General features: G+C 42.6%; 1 protein-coding gene and 1 non-coding gene across 2 annotated transcripts in view; one reads left to right on the plus strand and one right to left on the minus strand.

Moving 5' to 3' along the window:
• The window catches only part of PPEF1 (protein phosphatase with EF-hand domain 1), a 148,772-nt gene that overhangs the window by 11,086 nt on the left and 109,887 nt on the right, over positions 1-27,799 (plus strand). The window contains exons 5-6 of the mRNA XM_027099716.1: positions 14,073-14,173; positions 21,658-21,811. Coding sequence (XP_026955517.1) covers positions 21,763-21,811 — 49 coding nt within the window. The 5' untranslated portion in view covers positions 14,073-14,173; positions 21,658-21,762. The remainder of the gene's footprint in view (positions 1-14,072; positions 14,174-21,657; positions 21,812-27,799) is intronic.
• On the minus strand, positions 5,903-6,009 carry LOC113616421 (U6 spliceosomal RNA). The gene has a single exon (XR_003431296.1). It is a non-coding gene; the product is annotated as a U6 spliceosomal RNA (small nuclear RNA).

Consider the following 27,799-nt stretch of genomic DNA (forward strand, 5'->3'; position numbering starts at 1 on the left):
TGATCTATGCATCACAACACTCTCTTGTTCCGGTGATACTACTGAATTGACCGTAAAAATCACAAAAGCATTGTAGAATATAATTTGACTTTAAAAGTCATGAAAGAGTGGGTTGAAAAAGAAATAGAGATTTAAACAAATATCATACTGTGTTATGAGGCAGTGCCTCTCAAAGTATGCTTTACCATCACTTGGGAATTAATTAGAAATACAGATTCATGAGCCCTACTCCAGACCTACTGAATCAGAACCTCCAGGGGCTGGGCCCAGGAGTCTGTGTTTTAACAGGATCCCCAGGTTATCTATAAGCACATCAGAGTCTGAGAAGCACTGTTTTAGAGAGTTTTATGTAAATGACACTCACAGATTGTGCCCTCTTTGGGATATTGGTGAAGATGCTAACTTCAGCTTTAGTAAACTAAGACCTATATTAAACCCTAGATTCTCCTTTGAAAGTCCCCAAATCATGGAGTCCAGTTATGTACTCCAGGTCACTGAACCTTAATTCAAGTGTATGCTTGACTCCATTCCCCTATCAGCACTTTCAACTAAGTAATCAGTATTTGTCTTTCCGATGTCAGTTTAAAGATCGACTTCAGGGACTTCCCTGGCGGTCCAGTGGTTAAGACTCCACACTCCCAATGCAGGGGACATGGGTTCGATCCCTGGTCGGGGAACTAAGATCCCACCTGCTATGCTGTGTGGCCAAATAAAATAAAATAAAATAAAATAATGTTATCTTCAGAAGCCTTTGCTTGACCTCCTGACTCACTCTTATAATCCATGTACTTCTCCTTTGCAATTTCACATTTATTTTTATGATTATTTGATTAATGTTTACTTCCCCCACAAGGCTATAAACTTCATGAGGGAAGGGACCAACCTTGTCAGTTCTGTTGGTAGTGTATCCCCAGGGTCTAGAACAGTGCCTTGCACACAGTAGATGCTCAACAAATATTTGTTGAATGAATGTATGAATAAAACCAAGACAAGAATAAGTTTTTGTTTTGTTTTGTTTTTGGCCGCGCCTCTGCGGCTTGTGGGATCTTAGTTCCCCAACCAGGGATCGAACACGGGCCCATGGAAGTGAAAGTTCCGAGTCTTACCACTGGACCGCCAGGGAATTCCCAAGAATAAGTATTCTTAAACTAAAACCTTTTCCACAGTCTTCACCATAAACTCTTAGTCATCTGAGGCAATACTGGCAAGTGTTTTGAAAAGAAAGCCATGGATCTTTCCTCGGCCTTGCTTTAGGTAATAGTTTCAACATTCCTCTAAGAAACCAACTGTTGTTGTCTGTGTTCATAAAAACAAAAATGGTTGAAAGGGAGGCAACGGTTGGCAAAAAGAAAGCTTGAAGAACCTGGAACCTGCCTTCCCAGTAAGCAGGAAGTGGTTCTCTCATCCAGGTTGTGTTGTTCACATTCTGGTGGCAGGTACTGTGATACCTGCCTCCATCACTGTGGGGTTGCCAAGGCAACCTATTAAAGAATAATTCTAGAATCTACCTCTGGAAAATTCCAGATGAGCCTGAGGAATCCTCTTCAAGTAAATCTACAAGCGTGACGATGGTTGCTAATTCAGCAACCAGCAAAGTGAAAATCTAGGAGTCTGTTTTCCTTCAACCTGTGTGGAACTGGTAAAACTTAGAGGGAAGGATAAAAACTCTTAAAGTAGCAGATAAATTGAATGAGATCTGGGTAGACATGGAACTAGATGTTTAAAAGTTAACCTTCCTCTGTCTAGTTGTTTGGCCAACTCTAGTAGAGTTAATGTTTTGTGTATGGAGTTTGTCATACTTTAACATATATTGCATTGGAGCTATCTTTTAGAAAGGTATTTATTTGTTATTATTATTTTGGTCACACCGTGCAGCATGCGGGATCTTAGTTCCCCAACCAGGGATCAAACCTGTGCCTCCTGCATTGGGAGCTCAGAGTCTTAACCACTGGACCGCCAGGGAAATCCCTGGAGCTATCTTTATAGGGTGGAATTGGATCACCTTGATGTAATAGAAAGAGTACTGGCCACCAAGTTGTACAACTATGATGTTGGGGAGGCTGCTTAACCTCTTTGGGCCTGGTTTCCTCTCCCATAAAATGAAGGACCTTTCTGAACAAGTCCAGAGGACCAGAGTATCTTATCATATCACAGGCTCACCTGTTACAGAGCTCTGGGCCAAGGCCCTCGTGATGATCTTGCAAAGGGACTCTGCTGTCTGTGCCTAGGTCAGTTTTGCCCAATTCACAGTGCTTTGACATCAGAGGGAATTGCATAAATGTGTGTTCTTTGTTTTACATTTGTCTTGGAATGACAGATTATAGCTCCTGCAGAAGGAAAAAAAAGAAGGAGTTACATTGCTCTGCCATTGACTCATGCTAGATGTCAAACTGAGGCGCCTGCAAAACGCAAGCACATGCAAGCTAAACGAACAGATTGTGGCAATATTTAAAAATATCACAACTCTCTAAATAAGAAGCAGTTCTGATAAGCCTATTTGGAATTCATGCAAAATACCCATAAACTCTGAAAATCTGAATTGTACATTGCCAAGGTAAATTACTCTGTGCAGTAATTATAGATAAAGGCATATTGGATTATATGATAATATGTCTCCCTTGGTTTACAGATAACCCTCTCTCCTGGGCCTCTTCCTTTCTGCACTGTTGCTTTTTTAGTCTCCTTTGTTTGCTCCTTCCTCCTCATTCCGTTTAAATGTCTCTATTCCTCCGGGCTTCTGATTTTGCCCCTAAAGCCTTGTGACTTTACAAGCTCTCCCAGCCTGTTTTATCTTCTCTAATCACTTTAACTGTTATCGGTAACCTGATGACCTCTTTAATCAGAATCTGCAGACCTGATTTATTTTCTGGGCTTTAAAAGGAGCTTCTACTGGCTATATGACCTTTTAACGCGTTATTTTTCTCCACCATAAACACGCCTGTCCCCCTTCGCGTCCTACCCCATACCCGGTAGCCCTCTACCGCAATTAATGGCGTCACTCACTAGACGGTAAATGACGAGAGAGCAGGGACCATGTCTGTCTTATCCACCGTTGTACCCCCAGGGCCCAGTGCAGTGCCTGGCACCCAGTGAGCATTGTTGAAGAAGTGATGAATCCATCTGGTATTCCAAACTAGGAACCTTGGAATCATTCTGGATGCCTCTGTCCCCCTTGCTACCTATACCCAGTCTGGGACCTGTGGGACTTATTACCTAAAAGACTTTTCACATTAAAAAGAAAAAGGCTTTCACATTTGGCCCCTGATCTCCACTGCCACCGCTTTAATTCAGCACTTATCATCGATCTCCTGGATCCTTGCAGGAGCTTCCTCATTGGTCTTTCTCTGGCTGGCTTTTTCCCAGGTCATCACATCTGACCTTCAGGGTGATCTTCCTAAAGTGTGAATCTAATCAGATTACTCTTAGGCTCCCCTTCACTTAAACAGAGTTTGCAATCTGGCAGCCTCAACCCGGAGTCTATACAGTGTTTTGAGAAAATGAGAATTACTGCATTTCATTGATTCTAAGATGCACATTTTTTCACATTTTAGCACCTCTGAAATTGGAACGTGCCTTAAAATCGATGGAGTGTCATAGTTTGATGGGTGGCTTTTTTCTTTCTTATTCGTACATAAAATAATAATACACCTTGTAATCGATGGCATCTTATAATTTGTAGACGTATACTCATACTGACATTTAAAAATAGGGAGATTTTACATAAAAGTATGTCAGTTTCTCTTGAAAAATTACACTGGGTAACAGTGGGCCAGGATTTCTGGATGACAGCCTAAGAGGGAGCTACTGGTAAGTAGCAGCTGCCTCATTTAGACAAGAACTCTCTAGAATGTCCCATCATTTCCACCTAGGCTGCTTTATTCATTTATATTATGCACTCCAGCCTATGTAAGCATTTGAAATTGCAATCCCTAACTGACAGATTAAAGTATGACTTCTTTGCTGCGATTTTCAAGAACAGTCACACTTGGCACCAATCTGCCTCCTCAGGTTCACATCCCCATCCCCTGCTCTATACACCCTCTATCCCCTAGTCTCAGGAAACATTACTCAAATGTAACCTGCTTCCGAGTGCCCTGGAATGCCTTTCTCCACTTTGTATGCTCTAGGAAGCATTACCTGACTTGCCCTGGTAGGGCTCATATCCTTCTGGGCTCCAACAGCACACGGCATATCTCTGTACCTACACCTCCTGTCTTGAAATTATTTGTGGACGGGCCCGTGTCCCTCATTGCACTGTGAACCTGGTAGGGAAATGAATCAGAATGTATTCATTGTTGTATCCCTGCCTCGTAGCTAGAACTTGCTCAGTAAGTATCTGTTAAGTAAAGGATGGATGGGGTGCGTTTTCTCACTGGGATCTCTGTTTTTTGAGTTTTGCCCATGTATAGAGAGCTAAAAGTGAAGTCAGAGGGAAAGGCAAGTGTTTTCCGTAGTGCTCGTAGTTTACAGCAGCAGACACTGCTTCTGGCTGTGCTTTGAGAAGGCCCTTGGCAATCAGAGTCAGCCCATGGGGACTTTAATATCTACAGACCCAAAGGTGCTAAGCCAGAGCCAGCTCTGAAGTTTTTTAAAAAATTTATTTTTAAATTAGTGTACAGTAAAACCGACTTGCTGTACAGTTCTGTGAATTTTAACACGTGGGTAGATTAGTGTTACCACCACCATAATCAGGATACAGAACATCGCCTCCAAAACTCCCTCTTGCTATTCCTTTGTAGTCATATCCCCCCCCCCCACCCCATAACCCTTGGCAACCATTAATCAGTTCTCCATTACTACAGTTTTGTCTTTTCGAGAATGTCATATAAGTGTACTCAACGTTTTAAGCCTGGCTTCTTTCAGCATAATGCCTTTGAGATTCATCCAGCTTGTGTGTATCAGTAGTTTGTTCCTTTTTATTGGTAAATAACATTCCATTGTATGGATGTCCCACAGTTTGTGTATCCATTCACCCACTGAAGAACATTTGGGCTGTTTTCGGTATTTGACCATATGAACCTGTGTACAGGTTTTTGTATGAATATAAGCTTTCATTCCTTTGGAGTAAATATCCACGATGGGTAGGATTGCTATGTCATATGGCAAGTGCCATATGCATGTTCAACTGTATGAAAAACTACCAAACTATTTTTTTCAGAGTGGCTGCACCATTTTGCATTCCCACCAGCAAAGTATAAGAGTTCTAGTTGCTCCATATCCTAGCCAGCACTGGATATTATTAGGATTTTTAAAAAATCTAATAGGTGTGCAGTGTTAGCTCACTGTGCTTTTTTTAACATCTTTATTGGAGTATAATTGCTTTACAATGGTGTGTTAGTTTCTGCTTTATGACAAAGTGAATCAGCTATACATATACATATATCCCCATATCTCCTCCCTCTTTCGTCTCCCTCCCTCCCACCCTCCCTATCCCACCCCTCTAGGTGGTCACAAAGCACCGAGCTGATCTCCCTGTGCTATGTGGCTGCTTCCAACAAGCTATCTATTTTACATTTGGTAGTGTATGTAAGTCCATGCCACTCTCTCACTTCGTCCCAGCTTATCCTTCCCTCTCCCCATATCCTCAAGTCCATTCTCTAGTAGGTCTCTGTCTTTATTCCTGTTTTACCCCTAGGTTTTTCATGACATTTTTTTTTCTTAAATTCCATATATATGTGTTAGCATACGGTATTTGTTTTTCTCTTTCTGACGTACTTCACTCTGTATGACAGACTCTAGGTCCATCCACCTCACTACAAATAACTCAATTTTGTTTCTTTTTATGGCTGAGTAATATTCCATTGTATATATGTGCCACATCTGCTTATCCATTCATCTGTTGATGGACACTTAGGTTGCTTCCATGTCCTGGCTATTGTACATAGAGATGCAATGAACATTGAAAAATATGGAACGCTTCACGAATTTGCATGTCATCCTTGCTCAGGGGCCATGCTAATCTTCTCTGTATCGTTCCAGTTTTAGTATATGTGCTGACGAAGCAAGCACTCTCACTGTGCTTCTGATTTTAATTTCTGCTTCCTTGAATCCTGTCTGGGGGAATTGGAGGGGAAAAAATGGTCAACTCACGACCAGCGTGGTGGTACTTCAAACTCTGATCTTCCTCAGTATGCCTTCTGGTTTTTACTTTCTAGAGTCCTTGTGTTACTTATTTATTGCTGTATAACAAATTACAAAAAACTTAGAGGCTTAAAACGCTCATTTGTGATCTCACAGCTTCTGTGGGTCATGAATCTGGACAAAGCTTACATGGGCCCTCTACTTCAGGATCTCTCACAAGCTGCTACAATCAAGGTGTTGGCTGGGCTGCAGTCATCTTAAGGCTTAATTGGGGAAGGATCTGCTTCCAAGCTCACGTGGTTGTTGGCAAGATTCAGTTCCTTGAGGTCTGACTGACGGCCTCAGTTCCTTCCTGGCTTTTGGCCAGAGACTTCCCTCAGTCCTGTGTCATGTGGGCCTCTCCAACACGGCAGCTTACCTCATCAAAAGCGCACGAGTTGTGAAGGCCATAGAGAGAGTCTGCTAGCAAGACAGAAAGGCACAGTCTTTCATAAGTCACGGAAGTGACAGGCCAACACATTTGCCATATTCTGTTGATTAGAAGGCAGTCACTAGGTCAAGCCTTATACTGAAAGGGAGTAGATTACACAAAGGCACGAACACCAGGAGGCAGGGATCATTAGGAGCCATCTTGGAATTTGCCAGTCTTCAAATAGCTGGTCCATGGATTCTGTCCAGGTTTTGGGTTTTTTAAAAGATAAATTTATTTATTTTATTTATTTATTTTTGGCTGTGTTGGGTTTTCATTGCTGTGCGCGGGCTTTCTCTAGTTGCGGCCAGCGGGGGCTACTCTTCGTTGCGGTGCGCGGGCTTCTCATTGCGGTGGCTTCTCTTGTTGCAGGCACGCGGGCTTCAGTTGTTGCGGCTCGCGGGCTCTAGAGCGCAGGCTCAGTAGTTGTGGTGCAGCGGCTTAGTTGCTCCGTGGCATGTGGGATCTTCCCGGACCAGGGTTCGAACCCGTGTCCCCTGCATTGGCAGGAGGATGCTTAACCAGTGCGCCACCAGGGAAGCCCTCTGTCCAGGTTTTATAGCTTCATTCCATGGGAGAGACAGGGTAGAGTGAGTAGAGTGTCCTTATTCCCTCTTACTCTCTCTGAAGACTTTTCATTTGATTTATGAACATTCAAGGTTAATGTAAGGAGTTTTTTTGTTTGTTTTGTTTTGCTTTGTTTTAAACTCAAGCCATCTAGGACATAGCTAGGGTTAGATGATCAGTGGTCAAAATTTAAATTCTGGTATCTACTAATCTTGTATTTATTAAGTCACAACCATGGAAAGCTCAACTTTTGTACCCAAGATGGAGCCTTTCAATGATGAATTTATAAACTTCAACACAGGACAGCTATTTCAGCTTGTCGTTGTGGCTGCTGACCAGGTGACCCCAATAGACAGATCTGCCCAGCCCTGGCCTTTATGAATTCCTTTCACCTGATAGTGACTTATAACCCACCTTTGATTTATTTTAATAACTTTCTAATGACTTGCCAAATATGGCCTCGCTTTTCTCCTACTTACTGTGGTTTTTCAGTACCCAGAACTCATCCCTGGAAATATGCTTGATCCTTTCTCTTTATGAAAATGTAAAACTACTTAGTATTCCTTCCCTCTCTTCAAAAGGAAGCAGGCTCTTTTTTTTTTTTTTTTTTTTTTTGGCGGGTCCTGGGGGCCTCCCCCTCTTTGGTCTTTCCCGTTGCGGAGCACAGGCTCCGGACGCCCCGGCTCAGCAGCCATGGCTCACGGGCCCAGCCGCTCCGCGGCCATGTGGGATCTTCCCGGACTGGGGCACGAACCCGTGTCCCCTGCATCGGCAGGCGGACTCTCAACCACTGCACCACCAGGGAAGCTCCAGGAATCAGGCTCTTTAAATCAAGGTTCTTCAAATGTTTTTGATCATGAACCTGTCGCAGTGAAAGCTTTTTGAGAATGGACTTCTGATACAGTTATATTTATTTATTTACAACTAATACTACTGAACTCATATTTTGATTACATTACCAAACATAGAGGAAAATAGAAAATTCAGAAAGAATAAGAAAATATGAGTTCTAATATTTTGCTTTCTATTGTCCAACATACCTGTGTATTTTCTGTGGGGCAGGTACCTCAGTTTGGAGACTGCTAGGTGCTAGAAAGCTGGGTCCCCTGTTTCTTGTTTGTACGAAATAGGCTTCATTCAGCCTCCTTGACCTTCCTGGAGTTCCAAAGGGCAGATTCAAACAGTTGCTAATCAGGGAAGGGAGGGAATGCAGAAACAGGGAAGGAGCAGTCAAGAAACAACAGTGCAGCCAGGGTCGTGGTGCCTCCTCGAGTAATACACTAACAATACCTTTGAGTTCTTCTGCAGGGAACTAAGGCCCCCCCCCCAGGTGGAGGATGGTAACTTCAGGCTGAGCACAAGCTCCCAGGAACTCTGCCCTGTTACCTCACCACCAACCAATCAGAATAAAGTCTGAACACATTGGAAGATAAGGAAGACTCTGACCACCCTCCCCAAATGATTCTCCCTTTAAAAACTTTCATGGTTGAACAGAATCTTCAGAATTGGTTTTTGGACACTAGTCCACCTTCTCCCCAGGTTGCCGGCCTCCTGAATAAAGCAGCCTTTCCTTTCCAACCAACACTCATCTCTCGAGTACTGGCTTTCAAGCAGGCAGCTGAACCTGAGTTTGGTAACAGCCCCAGCACCAGAGGGCTAGCTGAGAGTTGTCAGAGCTGGGAGGCCAGCCCCATCTGAGCTCCCCACTTTGGCGCTATCAGGGCCATGAGTGGGCAGACACCTGAAGTACTCAGCACCAAATAGATCTGCACACGTCATTTCTTTTCTCAGTCTATTCCCAAGTCCAGCTGCTTTGCCTAGATTCTAGTATATTCCCCAGGGTGTGTCATGACCAATTATAGGAGCTGCCTATTAGAATGACTTTTCCTTGGTAGAAGTTGGAACTGTGGCCAGCTTCAGGAAGCTTGTGAAATAGTAGAGGTTTGCCTGCAATGCCCAGTTTCTTCCTCGTGAGGAAACCAGTCTTCTCTGTTCCTCTATAGCTTGCTACTACCATAGACTAACTGAGCATCCTGGTTTGGGTTCCCTCAGAAGCTGACCCTGAGACAGGCATTTGAGACCAAGTTTATTTGGAAGGTGAAGGCAAACCCAGTAGCGGAGTGGGGAAGTGAGAAAGGAAGGAGAGACCACCAAGACAGCCAAGAAAGAGTAAGTCCAGCCTTCAGAGGTGGAGAGGCCACCATTTTTCAAACACAGCAGATGGACAGTTTTCTCTATCTGCTTATAAGTCTAATTGCAGCATTATAATTAGGGACTCACTTCATTCTGATTTTTGTTTCACGTCTCCCATTTCACATTCTTGTTAAGTACGTATCTACAAGAACACTCTCTTTTCTTCTGGTTAACTCCTAACTTCTGGCTGTGAAGTCATCAGGTCTCAGTGCATCACTTCTTCTAGAAAGCCTTGCTTCATCGCCCTTTCTGGGGTAGGGCTCTTTCTCTGTGCCTCATACCTGTCCTGTTAGAGACTTTGTCATACCATATTGCTTTCATTTATTCATGTAATAAATATCAATTATGCACCTGGCACTGTTTTAGATTCCTGGAGCTTATATTCCAATAGGGGAGTTACTTTTTATTTGTCATTTTATTTTGATTTCTTATTTACCTATGTGTTTACCTCACCTAATCATATCCATTTTGTTCACCATTTATGTCCTTGCTTCTCAGCACAGTGCCTGCCACATAGAGGGAGCTCAATAAAAATGTGTCGAATTGAGTAGAAGAGCCCAGTGCATCTTAGTTCAGGATGATTTGATATTTCTATGGCCTTTTCCAAGGGGGAAATTGAACTCTCACCTTTCCTATTGGCTGTTTTCATACGATGATGTGCCCATTGACAGATAAATTGACCCAACTTGCCTGTTGGGGGTATAAATCTGTTTTTGAGTGAGTTAATGGTATTTTGCCCATCATTTTTTCTTTTTTCAGGCAGGGAGAACATAGCCCTGCCTAGCTGAAGGAAAGTCAGAGAACATCTGCAAAGAGGCTGGAAGCTTCATTTTGCAGACACACAAGGGGCTGACTGAAGCAGTGTAGTGTAATGATCATAAGTAGAGGTTCTAGAGTCAAAGTGCCTGAGTTCAAATCCCAACTCTGCCACTCGCTTGCTGTTTGACTTCGGGCTATAGTTCCTAATGCGTAATTAGGGATAATAATAGTATATACCTTATAGGATGGTGTGTGAATTAAATAAGATTAACACCTTTAAAATTAACAAGTGCCTAGAATATGGTAAGTGCTCAATAAATATTATCATTATTGTGATTTGTTCCCATACATCAATGCTGGTTCATTTAACAATTGGAAGCTGGCTACAGGACTCTTTGTGGTGCTCAAAGTAACATTTTAGTGTTCTTCATACAGTGGAAAAATATGGTGAAGTTCTTCATTTTAAGCAAATTCTAAATTTTAGCCAAATCACATAAAGGTCACAGCCAATCCAATTCATGGTCCAGAGACTGGCTGTTAAAATAACCGCCTAAATCATGAGTTCTTTCCATGATTAAACAAATATTTAGTGAGTACTGTAGGGGCAGAAAAATTTTCCCTTCTTCCCTTCTAGGTTCTTTGGCTAGTCTAATGGTTAAATTGATATAAGACAGATTAACAGGAGAAAAACAAATTAATTATGTACACATGGGAATCCCATAAAGATATGAAGACTCAAAAGGTAGCCAGATAATTGGAGCTTATATAACGTCCTGAGCTAAGGAAAAGGGTGGGGGACTGGGGATACAAAGAAAAGGAAAGCCATTCGCAGGAAGGCAGAGGAGAGGTTTGGAAAATAGAGGTTGCCCTGTAATGCAGATAAGTTTGTTAGGTAAAAAGGTATCTCTGGTAATAGTTCTTTTCCTGGTACAGGGCCCCTTTCCAATGTAAATTTAGGCAGTTGAGGGGGAGGTAAAGAACTTTTCCTGAATCTGTTGGGTTTTTGATTGCCTTTAGCTCAAAATAATTCTCATGCCAAAGTGGCATATTTTGGGTGGCAAAACCTGCTCCCCTTCAGTACCTCTTATGCATTTGGAGCTGGAGATGCCAAGAGGAATGAAATGGATCCTTTTCCTTCAGGATTTCACATGTAAAAGGACAAATTACAGCACACTTTGGAAGGTTCTATAATTGGACACACACATGGCTTTGAGAGCCAGAAGACAGAATGACTAAGTCCCCTTTGGCGATTCAGGAAAGGCTTCACGCAGAGGAGGTGACATTTGAACAACTGTATCTAGACGTAGCCATCATTTAATCACGTGGATTGAATAGGCCTTTGGCTGGAAACCCAGCCATATAGTGACATTGTCCACTATTTTGGGGGAGCCTGGGTAATTATATTCTCATTTACAGTGTGTATGGCAGCCTCACATCAGGTTCTAATCTTGGAGTCCCTGCCATGGAAACCTATACATTTGTATTACCTCATAATGAGGCCCTCTGACAATATTTAATATGCTAATAGGAGTACAGAAGCCCAGAACTGCCTTTCCAGTTATTTTTAAAGTGACTCCATTAGATTAAATAGTAAGCTAGGTAACCACTTTACTGGATCTCCTGTGGTTCTCAATTGCAGAAAGGAATTGACTAAAGACCAGCTTGGGTGGGGTTATGAAATGATTATGGCTGGAGACCTTTAAATCCTAGCTCACGATGCCTAAGGCCAGTAAGCTCAAAAATACATACTCTGTGTAACCAGTTAGGAAGAGTTTGGGAGGAATATTGCTGTTGGCGCAGCTGCAGTCAGCATGAGACTCTAGGAACAAGATCACTCGCCTCTGGATAGCCTCAAAGGACAGCAGAACTGAGGCTGGTGACATCCAGTACTGACACTGGCACTTCAGTTTTTCCGTCATGTCTTCCTCGTCTTCCTTCTCAAACTCAGCAAAATCACAGGTCAACTTTCCTTTTCCGTTTTGCTGATGATGGGAGGTGAATCTCCCTCTCACAGATATTTTTTTTTACCAAGCAAGGGCTCGTGTGCCCGTGGCGCAGAAAGCCAAACTCTGACAGCGGGTGTTTGTAGCAAAGTAAGGGTTTATTGCAGGGTGCCACGCAAGGAGAACGGGCAGCTTATGCTCGAAAGACCTGGACTCCCTGATGGCTTTCAGGCAAGGGTTTTTAAAGACAGTGTTGGGGAGAGGGTCATAGGATGCATGACCAGCTTGTGGAGCTTCCTCTGATTGGTTGGTGGTGAGGTAGCAGGGTGGTATTTCAGGAATCTCAACCTTCTGCTTCCAGCCAGTGTGGTGTCTACATACCTGTGGTCAGCAGGGAGTCACCATCCTCCACTGGGTGAGGGGTCTTAGTTTCTGCCGAACAACTCAGAGATATGCATCAGATTATCTGTATCCTTTCAGGAGGAGCTAGGAGTCCTGTGACTGTTGTCCTCATCGTTAACTGCTTGCGTCTGCTCTTTGGAACTCAGAGAAGCCTAGGAGACTAAAGCCTTTCTCTACAAACAAGAAACGGGACATGGAGGGGCTTTTGTACCTGGGAGGGCCCCTGCAGGGTCCTGCTCAGTTTCAATCCTCCCTTTTCTTTGGTACTCCTCAACTTGAGGGGAACAGGTGCAGGGCAAGAAAGGGAATAAAGTTTGGGATAGAGAGTTTAATCATAAACTCCACAGAGGAACTCAGTGTTAGGGGGACTCCATTTCACGTTCTTCAACAAGCAGCTAATTGAATAACTGGAAGAATAAAAATGTCATAGAAATGAATTTGCAGTATGGCACCCAAAGGTTACTGTCTTAAACCCATGCCTTTTCAAATCCTAAGGAGTAATGTTTATTGTTCCCACTTCCTTTTTTTATTTTTCTTGCGGTATGCGGGCCTCTCACTGTTGTGGCCTCTCCCGTCGCAGAGCACAGGCTCTGGACGCGCAGGCTCAGCGGCCATGGCTCACAGGCCCAGCCGCTCCGTGGCATGTGGGATCTTCCCGGACCGGGGCACGAACCCGTGTCCCCTGCATCGGCAGGCGGACTCTCAACCACTGCGCCACCAGGGAAGCCCCCACTTCCTTTTCTTAATCGTGCCCAGGTTACTATAATGTTTCCTAAAAATGATCCTCAGTTGACCTAAAGAGTCAGCTACTAAGTGCTTTTCTGCCCTTATTTACCAAAATTTATTTTGTATTTTGTACTGATCAGATTGTTTATGCAAACAGTGGCCTGGTCCCCTTGGAAGCAGTCATGTGACCACAGCGCATTACTTGAGTGCATCCCTTTATCTCTTCACTGGGAACAGGGCAGGGTTGGGGCAGACAGCTGCGGCTCACAGGCCAGCCCAGCCTCTCCTGGATCTACGGCTCTGGGTTCACCTTCCAGGCTGAAAGGCAAAGTCTGTTCGAGTTATTTCTTTGTGTGTATGCATGTGTTTTTGTTTTAGTTTTAATTTATTTATTTGTTTATTTTTGGCTGCATTGGGTCTTCGTTGCTGCCCGTGGGCTTTCTCTAGTTGTGGCGAGCAGGGACTACTCTTTGTTGCAGTCTGCGGGCTTCTCATCACGGTGGCTTCTCTTATTGCAGAGCACGGGCTCTAGGCGCACAGGCTTCAGTAGTTGTGGCAGGCGGGCTTCAGTAGTTGTGGCACACGGGCTCAGTAGTTGTGGCTTGTGGGCTCTAGAGTGCAGGCTCAGTAGTTGTGGAGCACGGGCTTAGTTGCTCCACGGCATGTGGGATCTTCCAGGACCAGGGCTCGAACCCGTGTCCCCTGCATTGGCAGGCGGACTCTGAACCACTGCGCCACCAGGGAAGTCCCTGTATTTGTTTTTTGATTTGTTTAAACAAGAGCTCTCCCTGCAGAGAGCTGCAGAAATGTGAGATGTATGGAGCGTGTGTGTGTGTGTGTGTGTGTGTGTGTGTGTGTGTGTGTGTGTGTGTGAGAAGTATGTGTAGGGGGATGCTCCAGAGAGAGCTGGAATTGTACCTCTTTCCTTTCAGATCTCTGCATCCTTCACAGAGAAGTTTTTTTTCTGATTTTGTTTTTCTTGCAACACCTGGGGTGAGGATAAACCTCTGCATCGGCCAAGCAGAAGAAACAGGTAATATGTTTGTTTGTTCTTAGGTATTTTGGGCAAGCAGAAGTCTACATTATAAACATACATTGTGTAGCAGTGGAACAGGAAATGTGTTCTACTTGAAGTTTATTTTATTGCTTTGCAATTTCTCAGAATGACTTTTCTCAAATATGCTGATTACAAATCAGTTGTCATCAGCTTATGCGGCGAGCCGCCTCCGACCAGCAGAATGACGAGTCGCCACACGCAAGATTCTTCTCGTATCACACTTTATTGGAGCACAGCTTGGTTAAAGAAAAGATGGAAGGAAGACCCCGCAATCCTATAGCAGTCTGCTTATATAGGGATTAAGAACATGTGTCGCTCTGTGATTGGCTTTCGCCGATGGTGCGACTTGTGAGCCAGCATCGGATAGGTCGCTACTTTAAAACCTCATTAGTATACTTAGCGCAAGCGCAGTGGCCACAGGAAGGATGATTCAGCTTACTTCAGCTTCCTGCTGCGTGGCAGTTAGCTGACCGCGCCCTACATCTCCCCCTTTTTTATTTACTAGAATCACCAAGCAGAATGTAGCCCGTACAAGTGTTCACCTCATGATGTGCTCACTGTTCGAGGGCAGCCTTCCGTTGGCATGTCTGAGACACCTTCCTGCGTGCAATGCCAACAAGGGCTGCAGGGTGCAAAGGCTGACTCAGAATAAGTTTTGATTCCCTATAGAGGTGCAATGGCAACAGGGCCTCTCCGTGCAAGGGCAATCCATTCGAATTGTTTAGGACGGAGATCCAGGCTGCGGGAGAATCACCTTCACTAACAGCCAAAAGTGCTTGAGTGAGTAGGACCTTATCTCGATGTGCCCTGACGCGCATGCGACAGACCAACCAGAGACATATTATAATCCCAAATATACAGCAGAGCCCAAAGATCCCCACCCCTACCCACTCTTTAAAGAAGGAAAAGGCAGAAGAGAGCCAAGAGGTAAAATCTCCAAAGGTAACAGGTTCCAGCTTGGTAGCATTCAGTTGCATAATCTGAATCTTTTGCTTAAATATCATCCGTTCAGCTTCTTGAGACCAGTTTCCCTTTAGGAATTCTCCAATCTCTGCACTCAATCCTTTGTGGAATTCCAACTAATACAAAGACTTCGATTCAAAATAAAATCACTGGCATTATACGGTGCCCAGTCATAATTCAATGGCTGGGTACAGGCCGTATTCATTTCACAACTAATGGAATAAAATATTGGAAGAACTCTGCTCTGAGAGTGAACCGGCATGGGAACTGGCCAGGTCCGGCTAATTCCCCAGAACGTCATATTCTCTGCCCTAAGCAAGGGAAGAATCATCAGGAACATCCAGCTCAGCATCTTCTCTGAAGTTTTCTTCAACAATTCTCGTCAGTCTTGATGGCACCCAGATCGGATCTTGATCCGACGGTTCACTCCGTGTGTCGAGTTCTGAATCGGTCCTCCATGCAGGGCGCGAAGTTCCCGGGTTTCGGCACCAAATGCGGCGAGCCGCCTCCGACCAGCAGAATGACGAGTCGCCACACGCAAGATTCTTCTCGTATCACACTTTATTGGAGCACAGCTTGGTTAAAGAAAAGATGGAAGACCCCGCAATCCTATAGCAGTCTGCTTATATAGGGATTAAGAACATGTGTCGCTCTGTGATTGGCTTTCGCCGATGGTGCGACTTGTGAGCCAGCATCGGATAGGTCGCTACTTTAAAACCTCATTAGTATACTTAGCGCAAGCGCAGTGGCCACAGGAAGGATGATTCAGCTTACTTCAGCTTCCTGCTGCGTGGCAGTTAGCTGACCGCGCCCTACAAGCTTAAAAAGGTATACAAGTGACTTTGCATTCTGAAGGGTTGTAGCCTGTTTCAGATGAACTCCATACTTGGGAAAACTCTCTGGTCACTTGGGTGAGAGCTAGAAAATGAGGGAGGGGATACTTTGAGAAACCCTTCCAGGCCCCTCATGGGTCATTGCCCACTATACAACTTCATGTTCAGAAATCTTCCTTTAGCTCCCTTACCCTCTTGTTGGTGCAGAGGACCACAGGATTTCCATCTATCTGTAAGAAATGGAAACAGAATTCCTTGCAATGTTCAAGAATTCTCTTTAGTGATTTAGTGCTTCTGTAGATTGATCAAATTGGATCCTGAAACCAAGGCACAGCTAACTTTTTGGTGGACAGACATTTTTGTTCTTTAAGCATGAAACAGAATGGGTCTTTAGTTCTGCCACTGTTCGGCTGTGCCATGGAGTCTGATATTTAATTTCTTAGTCTTAGTTTCTGCATCTCTAATACGGGAGTGAACAACTTTCCCCTTGAAAGTTGCTGTGAAGATTAACTGGAATAGTAGAAATATAAAGTACCCACTGTGCTGGGTAAATAGTCCCTTAATAAATAGTAGTGACTTTAGCTGTTATTATTATTACTGGTAAAGCGTTTTCTCAGATCTTAGCGGTCTCAGGGGAAAAGAGTCCTTTTCTCTGTGAGTCTATAATTATCCCAGAACCAGCAGACAGACACCTGTGGGATTTAACCTCTGGGAGGTCCCGGACAGTGCATTCTGAAGGAAGAGATGTGAGCAAACACGTTTTGTTTCAACACGTCAACCACAGTGGGTACCACCCGTGCATGGCTCCTCCTAACTCATCAGCTAAGAAGAATTGCTCTTTGTTCCAGTTGGTTTTTTCCACCATTGATCTTCTCATTAGCCTTTGATACAAGTCTGTAAGGTAGGTGTTATTATCCCTATTTTCTTATGAGAAAACTGAGGTGCAGAGGAATTAATGACTATCTGAGAAGAATTTAAACTCTGGTTCGTCTGACTTCTAAACTCCAGTGTCCATTGGGCCAGCATTAGGCAGTTAGATTCATATTAGAGATGCATATTAACATCCAGAAAGCTCTGAAGAGTTCTGCAGTAAAGGAACCTGTTTAATCCTACTTCTCCTGAACTTATTTGATGGTGGGACTTTTACTTGTTGGAGGGGTCTTATTTCTAGAATCATAAACCACATAGAACTCCTCTTCCACAAACACACTTTGGAAAACCTGGCACTAGGCCTAGCTGCCTCCTGATTGCAATCCTGTCTGATAGAACACACACCCTCAGATACATTCTGGTGGTCAGTATCGTTTCCTCCTTTTTCTTACCCTTTCATGGACCCAGGAATAATCACCAGCTCCATCTTACAGAACTCCCTTTATTCATTTAAGACCCCACACAGGAGCAAATGCTACAGTGTTCTACTGGAAGAGTAGTGGTGGAAGGGGCCTATCTAGAGCAGTCTGCCAGGGACTCCTCTACCCGGCTCTATGCCCCTTCATTATCTTTAGTCCACAGACATCAGGCTGTAGAACCTCTGTTTCAATGAATGCCAAAGAGAATGCCGCAGAGTAAGCCTGAAGACGCATCTGTCCTCCATGCTTGTGTCTCACAGTCCAAGGGGGAAGAATTAGATCTGCTCACCTCCCACTCTGGGGGCTGGGGTATGGTGCCAGTTAAATGACTATGGGTTCTGGATTTGGGTTTCTTGGGGCCAAGCTGGAGTACAGATTTCTCAAAAAAGTCAGCATCTGTAGGAAAAGCTGAGCTTCTAGCATGGGAAACCATACAAGTCACATCTAGAATGCCAGAGGCGGAGCAGAATCAAGGTCAAGGTGGCTGAGCCAAGGTGTGGACGTTCAATAGAGATGCACTTTGAAAGAAAATCAAGAATGAATAAGAACAACTTGGGGAGGCTGGGCTAGCACTTGGAGGGTGCTTGGAGACCAAGGTTGGGTTGGCTCCAAGGGCCATCTTTTGTTCTTTCCTTGTATTTTCACCTTGGGAAATGAATAGTGGTTAAGATGAAAAGAACTAAACAACGTCAAACAGTTCTCCCCCACTCTACCCTCCCCCGCACCCCCACCCACCCCCCGCCACGCACAGTGAAAACCTTTTAGCAGAAGCCTTGGAAGACTTTCCTTTTGCAGATTATAAGTGTGCCAAGGATGAGTCACTATTTTACGTTTATGCTTTAAAACCACCCTCGGTATATATTGGTAGGGGCAGCAGCACTGAGCAAGTTTCAAGCTGTTATTTGCCAAGATCCACCTTTTAAGTGGTTTATGTCACTGACTACGGCATCCTTGGGTCTTTGTGAATGCTGCAGAGACTACCCACCTCTTGAGCTGGAGAACTCCTTTCAGGCACTAGGGAAATCATTTCTTCAGAGACCTCTTTAGCACACTGTTTATCTGATGCTGACAGAGGGCAGGGAGTGGAAGAAGCTTAGCTTGTCCCAAATAATGGAAAATTCCCAAATCATTTTTATCAGCTTTGCACCACCCAGGGTTGTCCTCAAAGGGACATACACTGCTTACAAACGTGCGTCCCTCTCAGCCTTTAAGTGGGTGATTGCAGTCTAGGTTGGGTAGTGTATGGGAGTAGTAAGTGGCACCGGCCTTAACCAGCTCTTGTTTTGGTGAGAATTAAAATGAGCTGACTCTTTTGTTTTGTTTTACCTGTTACCTAAGGAAATTAAATTATTATTATTTAATAATGTAAAAATTCTAATAGCAAATTATTTTTTTCTAATAACCCAAGAATTCTAGAACAATGCTCATTTCTTTCTATCATGATTTAAAGTTTTTCTTTAAAAATGAATATATAAGTACTACCCATTTTCTGGTTTAATAAAAGGCTTTTGTGTAATCAAATAGCATGTATCTGTGCACGAAATGATGGACTAATAATTACTTCTAGCATTAATTTTTTAAAGGACCCTGGCTTAGAAATATGCATTCCCTTATTCATTCATTCATTTGGCATTTATCAAGCACCTGCTATGTGAAATGCACTGTGTAGGTGCCAGAGATTCAAAGAGTATTTAGAAACAAAGGTACCCATGGAGCTTACAGTCTAGCAGAAATATATTCAAGTTTGATGCTTTTTAGTTCCTAGTGAATCTTTTATATGGACTTCTGTTTGTTGTGTAATGAATTGACTGAGGAGTGGCTGAGAACCAAATGCCTTTGGAAAGAGATTGCTTTTTTTTTCTGGAAAAAAAAATTGAGTTTGAAATATATCACTTCCTATCGTAGCATCAGTGTTGCCTACTCAATGCCTAACTCTTATGTATTCATAAAAAGGGGTAGAAAAAAATAGCATAAAGATGGAAGCAAAGCCCAAGGGAGATATGGAGAGCAGTTTTTCTCAAACTGAGATATGGGGAGTGCTTGTGTCGAAGTCCCATGAAGGGTGCACTTTTAATTGCACATTCCCAGGCCCCCTTGGACTGCTTGAATCCAAGTATTGGCAGTAAAGCCTGGGAGTCTGCATTTTAAAATAATCTCCCCTGGTAAGTTTTGTGGTACTCATATGGGAGAGCATGGATCTAGGCACTTGGAGAAACTCACCGGGACCAAATGAACTACTTCAAAGGGTGAGGAAGAACCCAGCAGACGTGTTCTCATAGGCACTGCAGATAACCTTTGAGAAATGTCTGAGAATGGAGAGAGCAGAGGTGATGAGTAAATAGTGCCCCAATTTCAAAAACAAGCAAAGAGTAGATGCCAGAAGCCACTGCCTTATAAGCCTGACATGACCTCTGGAAAAATTCTGTTCCAAACAGATGGAGTCAAAGCATTTAGAGGAAAATGTGATGATCACTAGGCATCACTATGGGTTCCCTAGGACATTGTCTGCAGTAGAGAATGGCAAACTTTGCTGCACATTAAAATCACCTGGGGAGCTTTTAACGCCCCTGATGCCCAAACCCCACTCAATACCAATTACCTCAGAATCTCTGGGGATGGGACCCAGGCATCACTATGTTTTAAATCCCCAGAGACTAATTTGGTGAGGTGCCGTCTGAGCATTGGGAGTTTTAAAAGCTCCCCAGGTGATGCTAATATGCAACAGAGTTTGACAGCCAGTTTGTCTATATGACTTTAGACAAGGGGCTTGGTTTTCTTGCACTTTGTGTAAATTCTGGGTAATTCTAAAAGTCTACCACCTTTAAACGTCTGTAATTCTGTTATTAAAAGTAATGGCAAACTGATTTCCTTCCTTCCTTCCTTTCTTCCTCCCTCCTTCCTTCCTTCTTCTCTTCCTCCTCCTCCTCTTTTTCTTCTGCTGCTGCTGGCTAGCCTGGAATGTCAAGGTGTCAAATTATATATCTTAATTTCATTAAAATAGTTAGCGAAATTTACCAGGACGTCTCATAGATAAGGAAGTGGATGCTTACGATGGGTAAATTTACCACCTAACTGAAGGAGTAGGAGAGTGTGAATGTAATGGGTCTGTAGTAACCCTAGAGATTGGTCTGGAGTGGAATGCCACAAGGGTTTTCTGCCCTTGGAGCTGACCCTGTTAACATTTTTTATGCCTGATGTAGATAAGAGAGATATGTAAGAAATGCCTCTCAAATTTGGAAATAACCCAAAGTTTAGGAGGGTTAATTAATTCAATACATAATAGAATCAAGCCTAGCTCTGATCAGAATATCTGTTTATTAAGGTTATTGTCGTTTTAAAAATATTTCCATAATTCAGATATTTTGCTCATTTTGTTTTGCCCCTTTCTTTCATTGAGTCGCAATCTTGCAGCGTTTAGTGTAGTACTAACGGAAAAATAGGCATGCCTGGCAGAGTCCCAAGTCAGTTGTTCTTTGACTTTGTTACTATCAAGAAATGCAAATAGATTAGCACAGGCTGGTTTGGAGTATCACGAAATAAAGGAAACATCACCCTAAAAAGGCATGAGGTGGGATTACTACAGAAAGGAATTTTGTTGAAAACTCCCATGGAGTGATTGTGGAAGATCCAATGTAACAGTCTCAGCTGAGCCATCGGAAGGCCTGGTGAGTGCAAGGGCAGACTTTGGAGGGGCCTCAGAAATGCCTGGAGAGCTTGTTTGAAAAGGGAACTTCCTGGATTCTGATGCTTTAGTTTCTGGGGAGGCCTTGAAGCCTCCTTTTTTTTTTTTTTTTTTTAAATAAGTGCCCTGACTGATTCTGAGAAATAGTGTCAAAGAACTCATTTTGATTTGAATTTTGGCATAGTTGTATAAATATGTTGTTGTTGTCTCATAGCCATTCTCCAATTTGTGTTTTTAAAAGCCCAGATAGATTTAACTATTTTGAGCTTAAAAGCAAAACAGTTAAATTATGTCAGATCCTTTCATATCCCATTCCCTATATTTCAATTAGAAAATTGTATGATCTTACATTTCCATTTTTCTTTTCATTTTAATGCTTTATTTTATAGAGTATTGATCTGACCTAGACACGGGGAAAATGTAATTTATGTGTTGCAGAAAAGCAATGTACAGCTGCTCTGTTGCTGCTTCTGTGTTTTGGAAAATAAACCAGGATTAGACTATGTCTGATCACTTTCCATATCATATGATGAAAGCAGTTGAGAAGAAGCGTAAAATGAATCCTGCTGAGCAGCCCTTAGACACCTTGTTAACGGCCGCTTTCCTCCCTCCCTTGTGTGTCCTCCTCATCAGGATCGGTGACCGAAGTGGATCAGTCAGGAGGGGCTCCTCGCAGAGTACAGGGAAGCACTTTTCACCCTGTTTTAGAGTGAGAAGTTGATTCATGATTTACAAGACATGGGCTGTGGCACGTCATCTTCAATGAAAGACAAGAAATCTGAGAAAGGTGAGTGCTAGGAGTGCGCCTGTCTTCCTGGATCAAAAGGGGAGAGTGAGCTGGGTTCACCCTCTGCCCCTTTCTCATTTACGCACACAGTTCTCAAGCTGCCCAGAGTGATTTTGCACGAGGCATCATCACTTGAACTGAAGGTTAAATTGGGATAACGTTGGAAACTACCTTTAGGAAGATGTAGCTTTGAATATATGATGTGCCATAAAGTGTTATCTGAGAGATATTTTATGTTTGATTTGATTTCAGTTGAAAATGTACCAATATAAAATCTCAATTTAAAACTCAGTGGCAGGGAACAAGAAAGCCTCTCTGTAAATTTATATCTGTTTATTCAGTACGTTTATAAATAGCTCTATCCATACCTATGTGACATTTGGTAGCATCATTGAATTTTTATTAGATTTTATAACTCGATCAGATTTTTTATAGCTATTCAATACAGAACTTCATGAGATTTGCTTCATGTTTTTAGAATATTCTACGTAGAATTTGAGAAATGCTAGATTATCTGCTTCCTGAAAAGTGTGTTGTTTCTGAATAGATGATGTGCCCCCCACTACCCCCATGTAATTAGAGGCTTCAGTATTTCCTTTGTTTATTTTGTACTGATGTTCTTTCTCATAGATACTAGAATCTATTTGAAACTCACTTGAGTGTTTAACGGACATAGTCTCCACATACAAATTAAACCAGAAACAAACAAGCTGCGGTGCTTGTGTGAATAAGTTGCTCTTAAACTCCATGCCTTTGTTATCTAGGTTATAGATAATTTTCCCAATTTCTGTTCCACATCTTGGTTTTAGCAGTTTACTCAGGCTTAAGATGCGGAGTTTAGGATACAGAGTATTCTATTCTAATTAGTGTGGAATGTTTTCCTTTGGGAATCACATGTTGGTCTCCCTCCCAGCTGACTTGTGCCAGTGAGTTAGCAAGTTAATCTCTGACAGTGGGGCAACAGGAGATGCACTAACTCTTTCAGATCTGTAAGCATGTCATGAAATAAATCTTTCAAAAGCTCCAACTGAACTAATTCCATGGTAGTAATTTATTATGAGAGTAAAGAGTGTTATTCTCTTTTTATATCTAAGATGACCCAGAGTTTTAAAAATTTAGCCAAATTTCTTAGGTTAAAAAAAACGTAGGGCTTCCCTGGTGGCGCAGTGGTTGAGAGTCCGCTTGCCGATGCAGGGGACACGGGTTCGTGCCCCGGTCCGGGAAGATCCCACATGCCGTGGAGCAGCTGGGCCCGTGAGCCGTGGCAGTTGAGCCTGCGCGTCCAGAGCCTGTGCTCCGCAACAGGAGAGGCCACAACAGTGAGAGGCCCACATACCGCAAAAACAAAACAAAACAAAACATAAAAATGTAAACATAAATTCTCTCTTTTTGAAATACTTTTCAGCTTTAAAAATGTTGCATGCAAATGGGAACATTAACTTCAATTTTTGGATTGCTGTTTCTTTTAAATAATTTATTGAGGTGAAATTCATGTAACACAAAATTAACCATCTTTTTAAAAATAAATTTATTTATTTTTGGCTGTGCTGGGTCTTCGTAGCTGCGCGGTCTTTCTTTAGTTGCGGCGTGCGGGAGCTACTCTTCGTTGTGGTGCACTGTCTTCTTATTGCAGTGGCTTCTCTTGTTGCAGAGCATGTGCTCTAGGCACACGAGCTTCAGTAGTTGTGGCACGTGGGCTCAGTAGTTGTGGCTCACGGGCTCTAGAGCGTAGGCTCAGTAGTTGTGGCGCATGGGCTTAGTTGCTCCAAGGCATGTGGGATCTTCCTGGACCAGGGCTTGAACCCTTGTGTCCTGCATTGGCAAACAGATCCTTAACCACTGTGCCACCAGGGAAGCCCAAAATTAACCATCTTAAAAGGAACAGTTAAGTGCCATTTACACAAAGTTGTGTAACCACCACTTCTATCTCGTTCTTGAACATTTCCATCACTCCAAAGTAAAGTCCCTTATTTATTAAGCAGTTTCTCCCTATTTCCTCTTCCCCCAGCACCTGGCAACCACCCATCTGTATTCTTTTTCTATGCATTTACCTGTTCTGGACATGTCATGTAAATAGAATCATACTCGATGTGACCCTTTTGTCTGGCTTCTTTTACTTAGCATAATGTTTTTGAGGTTCATCCGTGTTGTAGCATGTATCAGTACTTCATTCATTTTTAAGGCTGGATAATATTTCATCGTATGAATATATCTCATTTTTTAGTCCATTCATTTGATGGACATCTGGGTTTTTTCCACCTTTTTGGCTATTGTGAATAGTGTTGCTATGCACATGAGTGTACGTGTACTTATTTGAGGCCCTGTTTTCAATTCTTTGGGGTATATACCTAGTAGTAGGAATTTCAGGGTCATATGGTAGTTTTGTGGTTAACATTTTGAGGAAATGCCAAACTGTTTTCCTGGATCACTTTTTAATAATAGCAGCTTTATTATTCACATACTACACAATTCACCAGTTTAAAGTGTAAACTTCAGTGAATTTTTGGTATATTCATAGAGCCGTACAATCATCACCACAGTCAGTTTTAGAACATTTTCATCCCCCGCCCCCCAAACCATTAGCAGTTACTCTCCTACCCTATACCTCCACAGCCCTAGGTAATCACAAATCTCCTTTTGTCTCTATATGTTTGGGCTGTTCTGGACATTTCATATAAATGTAATCAGACAATATGGAGTCTTTCGTGTCTGACTTCTTTTATTCAGTGTTGTATTTCAAAGTTCATCCATGTTGTATCATGAATCAGAACTTCATTCCTTTTTAATGCTGAATAATATTCCATTGTATGAATATGTTACATTGTATTCATCCAATCATCAGTTGATGGGCATTTGGATTGTTTCTATTTTTTCGCTATAGTGAGCAATGCTACTATGAACATTCACGTAAAAGTTATTATATAAAACATGTTTTCAGTTCTCTTGGCTATAGACTTATGAGTAGAATTGCTGGGTCATATGGTAGCTCAATGTTTAACATTTTGAGGAACTTCTAAACTGTTTTCCCAAGTCGCTGCACCATTTTATATTCCCACCAGGAAAGTATGAGGGTTCTTATTTCTCCACATCCTCAGCAACACTTGTTATTGTCCGTCCTTTTGATTATACCCATCCTAGTGGGTATGGAGTGGTATCTCATTAGGGTTTTTATTTGAATGTCCCTAATGACTAATGATGTTGAGGATCTTTTCATGTGTTCATTAGACATTTGTAGATCTTCTTTGGGGAAATAACCATTCAGATCATTTGATGTGGTTTTTTTGGCTGTGTTGGGTCTTCATTGCTGTGCACGGGCTTTCTCTAGTTGTGGCGAGCAGGGGCTACTCTTTGTTGTGGTGTGGGGGCTTCTCATTGTGGTGGCTTCTCTTGTGGCAGAGCATGGGCTCTAGGCGTGCGGGCTTCAGTAGTTGCAGCACATGGGCTCAGTAGTTGTGGCTTGCGGGCTCTAGAGTGCAGGCTCAGTACTTGTGGCACACGGGCTTAGTTGCTCCGCGGCATGTGGGATCTTCCCGGACCAGGGCTCGAACCCATGTCCCCTGCATTGGCAGGCAGATTCTTAACCACTGCACCACCAGGGAAGTCCCATTTGCTAATTTTTTAATTGAGTTATTTATTTTTATATTTTTTTGTAAGAGTTTTTAAAATGTTCTAGTTACAAGCTCCTTATCAAATGTATGATTTGCAAATATTTTCTCCCATTCAGTGGGTTGTCTTCTCATTTTCTTTTTTTTCTTTCTTTTTTTTTTTTTTGTGGTACGCGGGCCTCTCACTGTTGTGGCCTCTCCCGTTGCGGAGCACAGGCTCCGGACGCGCAGGCCCAGCGGCCATGGCTCGTGGGCCCAGCTGCTCCGCGGCACGTGGGATCTTCCCGGACCGGGGCACGAACCCGTGTCCCCTGCATCGGCAGGCAGACTCCCAACCACCATGCCACCAGGGAAGCCTTCTTCTCATTTTCTTGATGATGTTCTTTGAAGCACAAAGGTTTTAATTTTGATGAAGTCCAATTTATTTTTTCTTTGGTTGCTTGTGCTTTTGGGCCAAAGTCAAGATTATTTGTGCTTATGTTTTCTTCTAAGAATTTTGTATTTTTAGGTCTTACATTTAGTTCTTGATCAATTTTGAGTTAATTTTCATATATGGTATGAGGTAGGGATACAAATTTATCCTTTGCATGTGAATATCTAGTTGTCCCAGCACCATTTGTTGAAAAGACTATTCTTTCCCCATTGAATGATCTTGGCGCTCTTGTCAAAAATCAATTGACCAGGGCTTCCCTGCTGGCGCAGTGGTTAAGAATCTGCCTGCCAATGCAGGGGACACGGGTTCAATCCCTGGTCCGGGAAGATCCCACATGCTGCGGAGCAACAAAGCCCGTGTGCCACAACTACCGAGCCTGCGCTCTAGAGCCCGCGAGCCATAATTACTGAAGCCCACGTGCCTAGAGCCTGTGCTGTGCATCAGGAAAAGCCACTGCAATGAGAAGCCTGTGCACCACAACGAAGAGTAGCCCCCGCTTGCCGCAACTAGAGAAAGCCCGCACACAGCAGCAGAGACCCAACCCAGCCAAAAATAAATAAATAAATAAATTTATTTATTTTTTAAAAATCAATTGACCATAAATGTCAGGGTTTATTTCTGGACTCTGAGTTCTGTTCCATTGATCTATATGTCCATCCTTATGCCAGTACCACACTGTCTTGCTTACTGTAGATTTTGTAGAAAGTTTTGAAATTGGAGGTGTGAATCCTTCAACTTTGTTTCTCTTTTTCAAGATTGTTTTGGCTTTCTGGGTCCCTTGCATTTCTATATGAATTTTAGGATCAGTTTCTCAAAAGAAACCAGCTGGAATGTTGATGTGGATTACGTTGAATTGGTAGATCAGTTTGGGAAGTATTGTCATCTTAACAGTTAAATCATCTGATTCATGAACACAGGATAGCTTTCCATTTATTGAGGTCTTTAATTTCTTTCAGCAATGTTTTGTAGTGTTCAGAGTTTAAGTTTTACTCTTCTTTTGTTAAATCTAGCCCAAGTGTTTTATTCTTTTTGATGCTATTATAAATGGAATTGTCATTTTAATTTCATTTTGGGGTTGTTCATTGCAAGTGTACAGAAAAACAATTGATTTTTGTATATTGATTGATCTTGTATCCTGAGACTTTGCTAAACTCATTTATTAGCTCTAATTGATTTTTAGTGGATCCCTTAGGATTTTCTATTTATAAATCATGTCATCTGCAAATAGAGGAAGTTTTGCTTCCTCCTTTCTATTCTGTGCCTTTGATTTCACTTTATTGCCTGACTATCCTGGCTACAGTCTCAGTCACTGTTAAATAGAAAAGCAAGAGTAGGCTTCCTTGTCTTGTTCTTAATCTTAGGGGGAAGGCATTCAGTCTTTCACCTTTAAGTGTGATATTAGCTGTGACTTTTTTGTGGATGCTCTTTATCAGGTTGAGGAAGTTCATTCCTAATACTAGTTTATTGATTGTTTTTTTAAATTAAAAAGTGGTATTTAATTTTGTCAAATGCCTTGTCTGCATGTATTGAGATGATCATGTAGTTTTTGTTCTTTATTCTATGATGTACTGTACATTAATTGAATTTCAGATATTGAACCAACTCTGTATTCCTGGCATAAATCCCACTTGATCATGGTATATAATTCTTTTTTTTTTTCTGTTTGCAGTTGCCACCTGGTTCTATTGAAGAGGTCTTGCATGCATTACCTTTATAAACTCTATTTTTTTCTCTTTAGTTGAAGTATAGTTGATGTATAATATTATATAAGTTTCAGGTAAATAATATAGTGATTCACAATTTTTAAAGGTTATACTCCATTTATAGTTATTATAAAATATGGGCTATATTCCCCATGTTATACAATACATCCTTGTGGCTTTTTTTTTTTTTCTGCGTTACGCGGGCCTCTCACCGCTGTGGCCTCTCCCGCCGCGGAGCACAAGCTCC

The sequence above is a fragment of the Aethalodelphis obliquidens genome, unplaced genomic scaffold (genome assembly GCF_003676395.1).
Source record: "Aethalodelphis obliquidens isolate GAN/ISIS:26980383/991018 unplaced genomic scaffold, ASM367639v1 scaffold137, whole genome shotgun sequence".
In the NCBI taxonomy this organism is placed as follows: Eukaryota; Metazoa; Chordata; class Mammalia; order Artiodactyla; family Delphinidae; genus Aethalodelphis; species Aethalodelphis obliquidens.